We start from the raw sequence: 15,313 nt of genomic DNA on the forward strand, positions 1-15,313 counted from the left end.
AAATTTGAAATTATTATTCACTTGGCAACCTGAAATATATTATCTAACTTTGTGCCTTTGAGCGTTCTAACAATGGTTTCATGACTTCAAACTTCATATTTATTGCATTTTTAAATTCGCGTCTCAAATTATAGCATTTCGTTTGTTGTTTCTTGACACCTGATATCGGGTATGTTTGGCCATGCATTTGTCCATGTTCAGCCTTCCAAAGTTTATTCACACAAGTCGCACTTTGTTGGTCTGCAAGTGTCAGTTCCGTTTGCTCGTCAAATAAACATCGAATGAATGCCTTCACTCCTTCCTCGTCCAGTTCTATTGAACCAAAAATAAAGGAAATATCATCTCAGAGATCTCTAACGGTCACAGGTCTCCCGCAAAATGTTTAATATTTTCTACATACCTAATCGGCCAAAACTTAGTCGGCCCTAATTATAGTCACCTCGTCAAAATTTAGTCACTAAGGGCCGACTAATAATTAAGACAGACTGAAAATTTGGGCCATTTCTAAATTTACAAGCAGATGGAAAATAGGAGAAAGCTTAAAATACTTGAAAATAAGGAAAGATTAATTATAAACTTTTAATTTGGCCTAAATTTTTAGTCGGCCCTAATTTTAGTCACTAAGCCAAAGTTTAGTCACCTAGGGCCGACTAAGTTTTGGCCGATAAGGTAGGCAGCTTTTATAACACTAAAATACTACTTTTATTTAAAAAAAATTCAAAGTATACGCAATTTTCATTTTCTTTGAGAATTATGGATATTGGGATATTTAAGATATGGACAGAGGTAAAAGAGGTTCCTTGAGTATCATCATAAAATTAAGAGCGAAGAATCTAAAGAGTGTAAAAGCTAGTGAATTAAAATTGATGAGTAAGCAAACAATGTCACTCTTATTTAAAAACCAAACCTTTAAGAGGGTGAATTCTCAGCCAGATTTTTAAAGTACCTCTATACCCGGGGGGGGGGGCAGCTGGGCAAAAGGACCGACGGGTATGTGCGGGTCCTAAGGGTACCTTTTCCAATATGTTTAAAATGCACTGTAAGGGTCGGAAAAACTAGAGATGCACTGTAAGGGTAGAAATTTCAGAAAATTCTTGAAAAATCTAGATATTTTGACCAAAAATGCTAGAATTTTGACCATTTTTTGCACGAAAGGGATCGAAAATTTGGGGGAAAATGCACTCTAAGGGTATGATTTTCACTGATTTTTGCTGCACTGTAAGGGTGCAATTTTAAAAGCCAATTTTTGGCCCGCACATACCGTCAGTCCGCAAACCTAGTGCCCCCCCGGGCCTCTATATCATTGAAAAAGATTTGGTTTGATGTCACGTCGTAAGATAATCGATGAGTAATCAAATGTCCTTACCATCTTTTAAGTTGCATTTTGTAGATTTGAGGATTTCTTCATTCTCTTCAGATAGTTGACATTTACAAGGAGCTGAAGGGTTGGAAAGGAGAAAAAAGATGGTCAAGCAAATATCTATTTTTTGTCCGTATACACTTTTTTATAAAAACAGTATTTTTCTATTCTTAACTTTTTGAGGAAAGTCCTAGATGTACCACATACCTGATGAATAAAATAACATTAAACGTTAAAGTTTTGAGCCTTCTTAATGGGAGATAATTGGCAAATTTTACAGTTGAAATGCCTCTAGAAATGGAATTTTCTCAAATGCCAAATTCCATGATGGTGATATTCTTAGCATATTCTTATTGTTTTGGCCAATTTCATCATGAATATTCTTACAGAGTATATTCTGATAAAAAAACATGTAGCATAGATCTTGCAAAATCACTTATAATTGAAAAGTTCAGTTCAATAAATTTCTTTGGTAATCGTCCGTTGTCCGACCTCAACGTTTATTTCACCTCATCGTGATTCTTTCTGACCAGATTTTTTGAAGAATTCCATTTACCTGAAGGTTTAACCATCTTTGTCTTTTTGGTCCCACAATACAATCCACTCTTCGGATTCTCGAAAAATTTATGTCTGTTGATTTTTCGGACAGGTTTCAAATGATAAACATAGAACGATCCACAATGTCGGATTTTGATCTCAACTGTTGCACTTTTAACACAGAACCTTTTGTAACTGCACTGGTTTCTATCTGGTGATTCTCGGCTACACATTGCACCATTTTGAGGTGTAGGCCCATAGCTGTTCAACAGCGACTCATAGTAACATTCGATAGCCTCAGTCTTGACCAGATCTGTAATAGAAAATCGTAGTATTATGCGAAGGTGTATTCGCAAGCCTCTTGAAGCTATCTAAGTTAAATGTACGATGGTTGCTTCAGCTCCATCGCTCCTTAGGTCAAACCTCAAATATAGTATATCATTTATCTCATCCTGAAACTCTAATGAAGGAATCTAGAATGATTCTCGACCAACAAAATCTATTAGTATTTCAAAAGTAAACGTACCTCCGCTGATGTCCGGATGTATTCCGCTCACCACGTACAGCGGAGTGGTCCTGGTGTAGAGTCTCGGAGGAAAAGGTGAGAAGCGGAAGTTCTGGAAAGGCTCGCTTCCACTTGGTCTGAATTCTTTCTACGAAATAAAGTAATAATATTAAATTACCGAAAACTACTGACTGTTTAACTGGTAAGGAAACTTTTCGACGTTTAATATCATTCGTCTAGTATGGTTATCCAGTAAGAACTCTGAAAAAGTGAATATCATTGGAAATCTGCAAATCAAAACAAACAAATCTTGCAAGACTTACCCTATTCTTGACAACAAAATCAGAGAACATTTCATCCTTCTCCAGCATTCTGAAAGCTTTGTTTGTGAATCGATACCAGCCTTCTTTTAATTGAGTGTCATCTTGATTGTTGAACTTCATTGAAGTGTATTCATGGTATCTCCATTCTTCATCCAAAGTTTTGTAATTCTCTGGCGAACATTCGTCGAAGCATTTCGCTTGTTGCACCAACACACTCAGCACTACCAAGTAATAGAAACCTGAAGAAGGAAAAAACTTTTTCAAAAAAATTGTCTTCAAGTTAGAGCGTTAAAACCTTTGTTAGACGAAAATGTTATACTCAAAGCAACTTTCACCACTTTGGTTTTACTGATGGTCCCCTGAAAGATGTGATTAAAATGTAAGCGCTATCAGAATCATAAGAAATGAACTAGGGACTGAGTTTGAATTTGGTTTGACGGTTGATAGAATGGAATACTTCTACTCTATCCTAGCACATAAGAAATGTAGTGAAAAGATGTAGTGCACGTCAAAGCTATGGTTTTATAACTGACGGTAAATGTTAAACCTCACATACAACCGAGAATCTGTGTTACTGTTAATCAAAAATCGTGTGGAAGATACTGAAAACTTTTAAACAAAGCTTACTTTTGAATATCATCATCTTCTTTCCCATTCTGATTATATTGAACTCTTTCAAAAGAATCGTATCCCATGTGCAGCTTCAAAAAATCAAAAGTAACAAACAAAGAAAGATGTAAGAAATCAGATGCTCCTTGTCATGAAAAAACTTTTCACTCAAGTGACAAATTGAAAGCCCTTCATACACCCTAATTTATACACAAATCATTAGATCAACCGCCAAAAAGGACGTCAAATGGCTGTCATAAGGACGTCCCATGATGTCGTAAATCAATCATACAAACAGTTGGAATGAAGAAAAGTCACTTCCACTGGCCGTCATCAAGTTTTCATCCTTTCCGAGACGCGTTTCCTTAGAAAATCTCAGTGTGGGTTTTGAAATTGAAATCTGTGGTCACAGGGTCAATAGATTATTGAGCATCAATGAAAAAGCATCTGGGTAGGAGAGTGCAACGAGAAGAATAACAACGACATGATTCAAAAACTGCACTCCTACTTATGGTTCTTTTAATGGCTTGCATGCTGGTCAATCGAGTTTTTTGGCCTCCATGCCAAAAGAAATTGGAATACCTTTTTACTAATTGCTAAATATTATTTGTTAATGACTTTGAACTCGGAAAGAAGTAAACGATTATCAAGGATGTAAAAATCACAGCTTGTAGTGTTGAAATCTGGGAAATTCATTGATGTAACTGTAAGACCTTTCCTTTGTTCAAGCCCTCGTTAATGCGGGACACCTATGTCCTAAACCAAACCGATGAGACTCAACTAGAGAAGTTGGTTGAAAATTGTTCCGGTGAGAAAATATCCCGAGATTTTATCTTCGTTTTCACAAAGTCGTTCTGGTTCCTTTAGGGTATGAAAACCAAGATAAGTAAAAAAAAATCTCTCTAAGGTTGAGAATTTTTTCAAAAATTGACTCTATAATGTCCCCATCGGCATGCAGTATTACATATACGAACCCCCCAGCGGTTGGTGTGATGACGCAATGGAGGGTTTTTCAGGCGTGATGGCTTGAATTCTAAAAAAGTTGGCATGATGGCGTGAACTTTGGGTCCACTGGAGGTCTCATATATATAGGGTATTATATCATATTGCTGCCTAAAAACTCTCACTGGATCACTGAGGATTGAGATGTAATTAAACTTCAATTTCTAAGTCAATCTCTGGTGCATCCATTCGCAAGTTGTATCGGAAAATGTCAAATGAAGTGAGCATTTGACTTCTTCAATTCTCCGATTAATTCCGGTTAATTATCTGTTTCTCTTCCTTAATTAGCCATGAACACGGTAATTAATGAAAATCTTTTCAGTGATGTTGCCAACATCATTCCTTGTCCTTCCAAAGAATTCAAGACAAGCTCTCCGGTGCACGTGAACGTGATATAAATTGCTCCTTTAACCTCTTTCTTACATCGATGTCCGCTCCGACTCGATATCATTTGTATATAAACCTGAGGTCCACCTAAAGTTGATCAAAAATTTACAAGCATTATTTAACCAAGTACAATATTCTGGTTCTTTTAAACGAAAAGACTTTTAAAGCATAGAATATAATCTCAACTAACAGTGCAGGTTTGAAATGGTGTCAAAATTGAAAAGTAAGTTTTCCAAAGTCCCTTTGCAAAGCAGACCCTGGCAATGGATGTTTAGTGCAGCTATAGGGCTTTTCAAAACCTTTACCTTTGTTAATTAGTTGTTAAATAGACAATTTTGATGCTGCGAGAGATCCCACTTTACGTAATTTATCAATCAAGCGCTCACCAATAACTTTCGATTTTATAGCTTTTAAAGCGGCTCTAAATAGAAAACAGTCAGTAAGATTTTACGGTACAAAATTATCTAGTTAATTAGCTCAAAGAATCATACTACAAAAAGTTGTTTTTCTAGACTATTACTTCGTGGCAGTGTTGATTGTGTTGATGGAACAAGCGAAATGTTTCGACGAATGTTCGCCAGAGAATCACAAAACTTTGGACGAAGAATGGAGATACCATGAATACATTTCAATGAAGTTCAACGATCAAGATGACACTCAATTAAAAGAAGGCTGGTATCGATTCACAAACAAAGCTTTCAGAATGCTAGAGAAGGATGAAATTTTCCCTGATTTTGTTGTCAAAAACAGAGTAAGTGCTTCGAAGCGTACTTATAATACTATATATAAATCAATACGTTTTTGAAGAATTTACAGCCTTATCCACTATACAATAAAATGCTCCTTTAGAGGTTGACTTTCAATGGAAAGGTGGCAACCTCCCCTACCTTCGGGTAGACAGCTGTAGAGAAAAGAGAGTCTTCAGGCCACCCTCGACTGCAGTTGTAAACTTACTTACTTAGGTTGAGTGCGGTCAGAAGTGTAACAGTAAGACCTTGATAGCTGAAGCAATTATGATAATATTTTTCTTATTAGGATAAATTTCGTCCGGGTGGCAGTGAGCCATTCAAATATTTTCGTTTTCCTCGCTTTCCACCACCGGTACTTTACACCAGGACCACTCCTCTTTATGTGCTAAACGGAAAACACCCGGATATTAACGGAGGTATGTCTTTTATTGACTGTATCAGACGGACACAGATTTTTTATTGAAACCTTAACTTAATAAATCACGTAGTAGGATGGGTTACTTTGATCCTTTATTTATCGGTTACAAGATTTACCCATCTCTCTATATCTTTCATCTTACAGCTTTAACTCGTCTTTATTCGATCTTCTTCGATGATTGGCGACGTTAAGACGTTGTCAACGGGTGTCCTTTCCTTCTGGGCGTTTTAGTTAAATTCTCAGAAATAGAATGTCAAGAACACTATGAACAACGGACACTTTGATTTGATATAGCATTTTGTCTTCCTAAACGAATCTCATTCCCATAGATTTGGTCAAAGCTGAAGCAATTGAGTGTTATTATGAATCGGTATTGAATAGTTTTGGCACCAGCCCCAGGGACTCTGCCACGTGCAAATCACCGGATAGAAATGAATGTAGTTACAAAAGGTTTTGTATGAAAAGTGCAACAGTTGAGATCAAAATCCGACATTGTGGATCGTTCTATGTTTATCATTTGAAACGTGTCCGCAAAATCACGTGGACTAGATTTTTCGAGATTCCCAAAAGTGGTTTGTATTGTGGAACAGAAAATGAAAAAATGGTGAAACCTTCAGGTGAAATATCTACAATTCTATAATCTAATCATAGTCAAAGGGTCCCCTAGACCCTATTATCTAAGAAAAAAGCCCAAAGCCGAAGAAAATTCTCTAACGGATTTTTTTTGCCGAAAAGAGTTTACAGTCGGTAGAGTCGAAACTCTCCCGCCGATTTTTTCCTGTATACCCCGATATAACGCCATACCGCCATATTTTCCCACCTTTACTATCACTGTAACAACGCGATAACAACGTCTAAGGGCCCCCCCTGTCTTAGTGAAATCCTGAAATAGTATTATGACCTCTCATGCGGAAAACACCTTCGAGGGTACTTTGCTTCCATGCGATAGCAAAAAAGATTGCACACATAAACCGAGTGGACTTAAAAGACCTTTAAGTTTAAATGTCATTTTATCTTGATTCATTCTTGTATGAAACATATTATTCCCTTCTATAGCTCCTTGTAAATGCCAACTATCTGAAGAAAATGAAGAAATCCTCAAATCTACAAAATGCAACTTAAAAGAAGGTAAAGAAATTGATTACTCATCGAAGATCTTATCTAGCACAGTAATTTCTGATATTTGAGGCTCAGATTGATCTTAATTTGTTCTTAGGTTTTGGCCAAATTTCAGCCTTGTATTTTTATAAAAGTGTTCTTATAAAAATCATGAGAAGTCAAAAATTACTGTAGAACTCTATGTGTTTGTTTTGCTGCGGTGGCACTTTAATGAAAGTATGGTTAGTTAATAAGCTTTGATCTGTGTTACTTAGACAATATACCTAATAGTAAAAATAGGTCTTCCGGGGGGTCAAGCTGGAGTTTTTACAATATACTTACAAATCAGAGATGCTTTGAGCATAGAACTGTTTCCTATCGTATACAGTAGAATTGATTTATAAAATATAGAACAGATAGGAGGTAAATAAAAGATAAATACCTCAAGCGTCCACAACACTCTCCAAACTATCTACACCCCAGGTCCCGAGGTCCCGAAGTCCCGAGTTGAACTATAACAACACTCTCCAAAGTATCTACTCCCCCAACTCCCGAGGTCCGAAGTCCCGAGTTGAACTGTGCCAACACTCTCCAAAGTATCTACAACCCCAGGTCCTGAGGTCCCGCAGTCCCGAGTTGAACTGTGCCAACACTCTCCAAAGTATCTACAGCCCCAAGTCCCGAGGTCCCGAAGTCCCGAGTTGAACTGTGCCAACACTCTCCAAAGTATCTACAACCCCAGGTCCCGAGGTCCCGAAGTCCCCAGTTGAACTGTGGCAACACTCTCCAAAGAGAAAAGAATGTTCTAGAAGGTTCTAGAAAGGTGTGGAGCACGAAGAATGACTACGAAGTGTAATTTTTTTTCCACACCGCCGACCACCGCAAAAGCCGATCGTAATATTTTCGCTGAGCGAATAGTAAAAATGTGGTGTTAAATTTATTTTCATCATTTACTATTAAATTTATTTAGACTAATCCTTAACAAAATGGACAACAATAGTTTTATATAAGTCATGGTTTTGTTTCTGTATACCACGAGGTCGCTTCGTCGCTTCACTATGTTTTCCGCTTCGTGCGCACTCGCTGATTTCTTCAACTCGGGGGACCTCGGGACCTCGGGACCTGGGGGTGTGGATTTTGATGGGTGAAGAGAACATAACTCAACTCGGGACCTCGGAACCTCGGGACCTGGAGGTGTGGGTTTTTATGGGTGAAGGGAACATACATAACTCAACTCGGGACCTTGGGACCTCGGGACTTGGGGGAGTAGATACTTTGGAGAGTGTTGGCACAGTTCAACTCGGGACCTCGGGACCTAGGATTGTAGATCTTTTGGAATTAATATTGATATAGTTCAACTCGGGACCTCGGGACCTTGGGACCTGGGGGTGTGGGTTTTTTTGGGTGAAGAGAACATAGCTCAACTCGGGACCTCGGGACCTGGGCGGTTTATTTTTTTTGGAGAGAATATTGATATAGTTCAACTCGGGACTTCGGAACTTGGGGTTAGAGAATTTTTGGAGGTATAACGTATCGGGTGTGCTTGTTCCGTAAAATACACACAAAGAAAATCGCATCCCAGCTTGTAAAAACTCCAGCTCATCCGCTTCCGGGGGGAGGGGGTTTTGGAGGGGAATGTATCGCTTACGTATCTCTTTCATGAGTATTCATTTCTTGTATTAGGATATTTATGGAGAGAAGACAGAACAAACACAATTATTCAATGTTTATTTGACGAGCAAACGAAACTGACATTTGCAGACCAACAAAGTGCGACATGTGTGAATAAACTTTGGAAAGCTGAACATGGACAAACGCATGGTCAAACATACCCGGTATCAGGTGTCAAAAAACAACAAGCCAAATGCTACGATTTGAGACGTAAATTGAAAAACGCGATAAAAACAAAGTTTGAGCTTATGAAGCCTCCAGAACTTTCCTATTAACAGAATAAGATTTCCCGGGATAAAGATTTTTTAGATGTAGTTTTTCCATCCATAAGTTGTATACTTTAAAACATCTCTTTTTACTCATCCACGAAATGTTAAAATATCGCGGGGAATTCCACGGATAGCACCAATTAGAATTAATATTTTTTTAAATTTCAGTCGTAGCCTTTGTCATGACTAAGAAAGAGCCTTGCTCAAAAATAGGGCTTAATTTCGCGGACAACCTGATAAATCCACGGTGATTGAAAGTTTTAATAAATTTTATAATTTTTCTATTATTTGATTCAATAGTAATGAAATATTTGACAGGAAAGTCCATCAACTCCCTTATTTAGTACACCTTCGTCGTAGATTATACCTAACCCATATTTTAGCCCCCCCCCCTAGGAATATCAATTCCCATAGTGTTTCAATCTGTTATTTTTACCCCCATTGGCTGAAAAAATCCTACTGGGTCTGTGATAAGAGGCTGTTTAAAATTTTGGGACGCGAGATAGATTTTTACATGTTCTTATTTGATTTCGATGGTTGTTATGACAAAACGGAAAAATTAAAGATAGTTTCCTTTATCTTACCTTTTTCAGACATTGGAGTTTCGTAATACTGTGTCCGAAAAACAGATTATCCGAATTCACTGCAACTTGATTGATTCTCTTTGAAATAGAGAATTTAGATTAAAGTCTGTTCCGCAAAAATTTGCAGTCCACACGTTTTAATATATTGCTGTTGAAGGAGAAAAGATATGATCAAAAGTAATACACTTTTTTTTATAAGAACAAACTATATAAGAACATAAGGCTTCGATGGCCAAAATGCTAATAACAAGTTAAGAACATTTTAAGACTTAAATAGCACCCAATTCTTTAGGAAAATGGACAAAAATACTCAAAAAATGGCGAAATAATAAGAACATGTTAAGAACATTTCTAGGCTTAAAACTCAAAAAGTTAAGAACTTCTGAAGGCTTCAGAAATTTTTGGATGTTCTTATGAAAAAACGTGTACCTCGTTGAAAAAAATAATCTTATTAAGTAAGCGGACGATTTTAAAATTTCAAAATCTTTCAAAAATTTTGAAAATGAAGATGAAAAAAATTAAGTGAATGAAAAATGAAATTTTTAGACAACACTGTGTGATCATTTTTATAATTTAATTAACTTAACTTCTTATTGTCCGTCCTAATTGGTTTTTTTTTGGATTGAGCCTGAGTTTGAGAAAAACAAACTGTGTTGATGCTCAAAACTGATTTTGTGTTGATGTTGGTGATGTGTTTCCAATCAGTTTTTACATTGAAAATTACGAATATTACCAATTAGAAAAAAACATTGGAAAATTTTGGAAAATGAAGATGAAGAATAAAAGAAAAAAATAAACTTCTCGTAAGATTGTGCTATTATCCCATATACGGCACTGAAAATAATCAGATAAGCAAATACTCATTAAAAAATGTTATGCTGTTTTATTCATCTCCACTGAATTTTTTTGCTAGAAAACAATAGAATTCAAATTCCCAGTCCAAAAAAAACATGGGAATATCAATCCCCATCGAGTTCTGGCCCAATTACTTTTACCCCCAACTGGCTGATAAATTCCCACCGCGTCTGTGAGAAGGGGGTGTTCATATCAAGTTATCTTTAATTTGCTGAGCAAAATTTAAACCTAAAAATTTCATGATATAGCCATCGAAACCCTGTATAAAATATTCATTTCTAGACTCATAGTGTTCAGAGGGGTCCAGCCCTCAGAATTTTTCTGGGGGGAGGGCTAAGAAAAATAGCCCCGGCTAAATTCTAAAAACATAGCCCCCACCTTCACAAAGCAAAATATCGAAGAAATTTTGCATACAAATTCTCGATAAATTTATTGCGCCACAGGCAAAAATTTTTTTCAAGAGAGATAAAACCTTCCCCACAGCATAGATTTTTAACATAATTTAGAATATTGTCAACCTCGTCAACCTATCAGCTCTGCCCCAGTTCTATTGCACAACACTCAGCCCCCCCCCTAGCAAGCTGGCCCCCAGAATTTTTTGAAAAATACAGCCCCCAATCAAGTAAAAATGGTTTAGCCCCCTCCCTAAGCTCAGGGAGGGTGCATTCTATGAGATTGCAATTCCAAAGGATCTTTTGTGCTCCTGTTTTAAAGTGTGTTGCTACTTGACCTTACTACGTTACGTTAGTTACGTCACCACGGTAATTTCGGACCATTTTAGGGAGCCAAATTGACAAAATTGAAAAACGAACTTACCGAGGACGTTTTTCTTGAGGACGAATTGCGTCGGAATGTTCATAACGGCGTCACCGATGTATTTGATGCATGGATAAATGTTTCCTCTTTTAGGGGCAATGACGAGGATAAGCTGGGATTTTCCATTGCACTGTTGTTGAATATGCATGCAAAGCCGTTTGAAGCTTTTCTCAACATTTTCAATATTGTTAACGTCAGTTTTATCGTAGATTGGATAGTCGATATGATAAATTCGGTGTCCTGCTTCAATAGCCACAGCATCCACAAAAGCTTGTTTTTGTTGTGGTGAAAGTCCGGTAAGATCTAAAACTCCCTATCTACCAAGAGATACGGTCAGGTTTTTTCTCTGTACAGCGATAACTTTGATACCTTTTGGTCTTTGACTTTGAGTCCCACAAGATTTGAGTAAATTTCGTAAAATTTAGCTTTTTGGAAACTTCTCGCTAGGGATTGTATTATTACATCGGCTCTCAAAGGTGTGATTAATTCTGAGAGCTTGATAAAACCTGGAGTCAACTGTTGGACGTATGCATTTTGATTAATCGATTCTCGGATAGTGAGGGTGTATATTGATAGTGTCACATCTCAAAGTTTTAAAAGACCTTAAACATTTAGATTCTTTTTGCAAAGTAAAGCAAATTTCGATTTTGGAAGCCCTAGACTGCATTCCTTGGCTCTATAAAACTTAAAAATGTAGAAAGATTTGTTTTAGAAAAATATGACTATTTAAACTAGGTTCGCATGAAATATAACGCCATTATGATGATGAGATTTTTCGCATTTTCGCATGGTTTTTAAAGAAAGCTCTGGTATGGGGAAATGATGCACAAACACAGACTTGGAGTGTTCGATGTAGTCCGCTAGACCAAAGTGAAGCGATCACCGCAGTTAAAAACCTTATTTGAGAAATTTGAGATTAGGAAAAGCCATAGTCTGGGGATAAGCAATGGATGTGCGGGACAAGGCATGCAGGTTTACTGTAAGTGTTAGGGGTGTGTCGCAGACGCTCAAAAAGCAACGAGGAGACTTTCTTTCTCTCGTAAACTTACAAAAACTCCCAAATTGAAATGAAGAGAAATAATGAAAAATAGATTATTAAAATTGATTTATTTTGCGCAATGTATTTCCTTTCAAACAATCTGGATATTAAAGAACATATTTAGAGTTCGTGAGCGAACGGGTTGAAAACATCTCCATCTTCTTCGTCTTCACTCTCGTCATCAAGTTCGTACTCGCTCACCTCGTCCTCGCTTTCCTCCTCCGATTCTTCGCTTTCCGATTCTTCGCTATCACTGGCATAAGCTCCTGCGGCGATGTGGCCGTACCGCTCTACCCATTCAGGGTCGGGTTGAGAGGGTGGAAAGAGGCGCAACAAAACTGCATGCGGGTCGCGACGTCCCTCATCTTCACTTTCGCTATCCTCTTCAACATTGTTCCTTTCGACGCCACTTTCACTTTCAGTTTCGCGTTCGGCGTTTGTTTCATATTCCGATTCACTACTATCAGTGTAATACGAATATTCACTTTCGTAGCTTTCATCACAAAAATCATCATGGTTTACTTCGTCCTCGAACTCCTTCTCCTGGATGGGAAACAATGTTTCGATTCCCATTGACTCAACCGTATCGTAGTCCCATCCAATTTCGTCCAAACATTCCCATGGAAGTTTACCCGTCAACATAAAGAATTCCCAAAGGTCTTGCTTTTCAACTTTCTTAACTTGCCACATATTGAAGGGATCTGAGAAATTAGCTAAAAGAGCAAGAAATATTAGAATTGGTAAATTCTTGATTTAAGCATTGTTCATTACTATTTGAGAGAAATTGAGTACTCCCTTCGGGGCCATCTTTTTATTGTTCCACCCTTGAAATAACCGACAGCATGGAAGCTTATATCCCATGCAAAATTTTAGGGAAATTCCTAAAATCCGAAAAATCCGTAAAATCCCAGCCAAAAACAAAAAAGAACAGGAAAATTCATTTTTCGTGAGCTCTTAAATGTAATATTTAGCACACGCTTAAATCTTTCCATGAGTCTAAATATTCTTATAAATGTGATGCTTATAAAAGAAAAAAACATGTTTCTTTTTCCTCACCTTTTCTTAGTTTTAGGCCCTCGGCACGACCGAAAAATCGCTTTATTTCGTAATCATCCATATCAATGAGATTTTGTCTCAACCCTCCAGCACGGCCGAAAAACCGTTTTATCTCGTAATTATCCATCTCAAAGTCTTGGCGACTTTGATCGACATTTTTCAAAGACTTTTGCTTCATAAGCATCTTTTGAAGGGTGTCCCTCATCTCGGTTAGTTTCTCATATCCGTAATTTCTAAATATATCTAAAAAAGAAAAAATAGTGTGGAAAAGCGTTAGCGCTCGGACAATGCAAAATATTTTGTTTGATTTCCTTGCGTTTCATGAAGTAGAGGTGAAAACTTTTTATTGAAATAGTTTGGATTTCCAAGAGAAGTGAAACACTAACAGGGTTGCACTCAAAATAAGTTTTTTGAACTGTAAAAATTTATAGTTCACCAAAAAAAAAAGTCAACAAACCTTTAAGCCTCAAATATTCCTTTTCATTTTTTCGCTGCACAAAAGTATTTTCTTTCTTTGCTGCTTCCTCTGCTTCAATCACAGAGGAAACTTTTTTTTCTGCTTTCCCATCACCAAAATCTAAAGAAAATATTGCAAATTATGGTTAAATAAGTGTAAGTATATTCATCTGGTGGCTGTCGGCGGAGCTGGGAATAAGGGAGATGGGGCACCACATCTACTCTCAGCTCCCAGTAACTTACGACCTAGATCAGATAGCCCAATCTAATCTACTCATCCGCTGAGTTGGCGGTGACCGGCGATCGAACTCACAACCCTTGGATTGTAAGGCGCATGCTCTACCGACTGAGCTACCCAGCCACGGTAGAAGCTAAAAGGTATGACGTTATTCTAATGGCGCCACTGTCTATGGTGCGGTTCTATCTGAGGGAGGGTAATTAGACATAGAAGGTAGTTAAATAAAAAACTTTACTTAAATTTTTGAAAATCTATTTCTTTTCGTTTCATCTGTTTAAAATAATGAAAAAACAATGAAAAGAAAAATATTTAAAGGCTTACCAGCTTCTGGAATGTCTTCGTCACTCTTTTTCAAAAAGCAGCAAAAAATGACACTGAAAAATTTACTAAAATGGCTCTTTAGTTTCTTCATATTTGCTGAACTAAAGAACCATGACTTCTCTCTTCCACTCTAAACTCTTAAATGGTTCAAGTCTTGGTGAAAATATTATTTGACGTCAATTTTCAGAAATTTAAATCTTTTCCACGTTTAATTTACAGAACAGAAAAGTCTCTTACAACTGAAGAAAAAAGTGTGAATTAAGAGATGTTCGGGAAATTACTCCAATGTTGATGAAGTAAATGTGGATTGGATTTATTATATCCCATTCATTGGAGCTCAATAGTAATTTGGAGAGGGTGGGAAAACCACCTCCCTATCGTTATTCTTTCTAAATAGCCCTCACAACGGCAGACCACACAACACTTTGTTTCCAGAAGAAAAACGTGCAGCCCCTATCAAGGAACCTTATTTCCGTTCCAAGAGGACAAGGCTTAGAGATCAACGACAAAACGGCGGAAATACGGGGACGAGTCTTGGATGCTCCCTCCATCAAGTACAAGAAAGGGAAAAAAGTCAGCGAGTCTCGACACACGGGTGGTAAAAGGAATATGATCAGCCAAGATCGAATCAATCCCTTGAAATCTCTAGTCGATGACTAATAAATGAATTATGCGTTACAATGATTGTACTAAAAATATATGGCGTTTTCCACTGAGTAGCGATTGAACGGACCGGCCTTGAAACACTTAAAAGTAATTTTATTGGAAATACCTTATTGGTATATTAGCCCCAGGGGGGGGTAGAATCTACCACGCTGGAGTTCTTTTGCGTATATCTCGGAGAAAAATTTTTTAAACGACTTGAAACTTGCAAAATTTTAGGGTTATAGCCTGTCCAGATCAAGTTTTATGACTTTATTGTGAACCATGACATAGAACTCAGCTAAAATCGCTTAAAACTCAAAATTTTAAAATGCTGATAACTTTTGAACTCTTTATTCAATCATCTTCAAATTTTGA

At 37.2% G+C, this 15,313-nt stretch overlaps 2 protein-coding genes across 2 annotated transcripts; both read right to left on the reverse strand.

The window, feature by feature from the left end:
- Positions 1–4: 4 nt before the first annotated feature.
- LOC136799412 (uncharacterized) lies at positions 5–3,548 on the reverse strand. Its single transcript, XM_067056124.1, has 6 exons — positions 3,353–3,548; positions 2,726–2,964; positions 2,424–2,550; positions 1,917–2,210; positions 1,367–1,438; positions 5–312 (listed from the first exon to the last, which is right to left on the reverse strand). The coding sequence occupies exons 1-6, from the start codon at positions 3,378–3,380 to the stop codon at positions 44–46; spliced, it is 1,029 nt and encodes a 342-aa protein (XP_066912225.1). The 5' UTR covers positions 3,381–3,548; the 3' UTR covers positions 5–43.
- Positions 3,549–12,300: 8,752 nt separating this feature from the next.
- On the reverse strand, positions 12,301–15,033 carry LOC136799413 (uncharacterized). The gene is made up of 4 exons (XM_067056125.1): positions 14,294–15,033; positions 13,736–13,855; positions 13,279–13,521; positions 12,301–12,935 (listed from the first exon to the last, which is right to left on the reverse strand). The coding sequence occupies exons 1-4, from the start codon at positions 14,382–14,384 to the stop codon at positions 12,343–12,345; spliced, it is 1,047 nt and encodes a 348-aa protein (XP_066912226.1). The 5' UTR covers positions 14,385–15,033; the 3' UTR covers positions 12,301–12,342.
- Between the last annotated feature and the right edge of the window lie 280 nt (positions 15,034–15,313).

Source organism: Clytia hemisphaerica, unplaced genomic scaffold (assembly GCF_902728285.1).
Source record: "Clytia hemisphaerica strain Z4C2 unplaced genomic scaffold, Clytia hemisphaerica genome assembly, whole genome shotgun sequence".
Classification (NCBI taxonomy): Eukaryota; Metazoa; Cnidaria; class Hydrozoa; order Leptothecata; family Clytiidae; genus Clytia; species Clytia hemisphaerica.

Coding starts and splice junctions, on each gene's coding strand:
- LOC136799413 (XM_067056125.1), bottom strand. CDS start 14,384: ATGAAGAAACTAAAGAGCCATTTTAGTAAATTTTTCAGTGTCATTTTT. Junction 13,856..14,293: donor CGAAGACATTCCAGAAGCTG/GTAAGCCTTTAA, acceptor TATTTTCTTTAG/ATTTTGGTGATGGGAAAGCA. Junction 13,522..13,735: donor GGAATATTTGAGGCTTAAAG/GTTTGTTGACTT, acceptor TTTCTTTTTTAG/ATATATTTAGAAATTACGGA.
- LOC136799412 (XM_067056124.1), bottom strand. CDS start 3,380: ATGGGAAAGAAGATGATGATATTCAAAA. Junction 2,551..2,725: donor ATTTTGTTGTCAAGAATAGG/GTAAGTCTTGCA, acceptor TTTATTTCGTAG/AAAGAATTCAGACCAAGTGG. Junction 1,439..1,916: donor AAAGATGGTTAAACCTTCAG/GTAAATGGAATT, acceptor CCAACCCTTCAG/CTCCTTGTAAATGTCAACTA.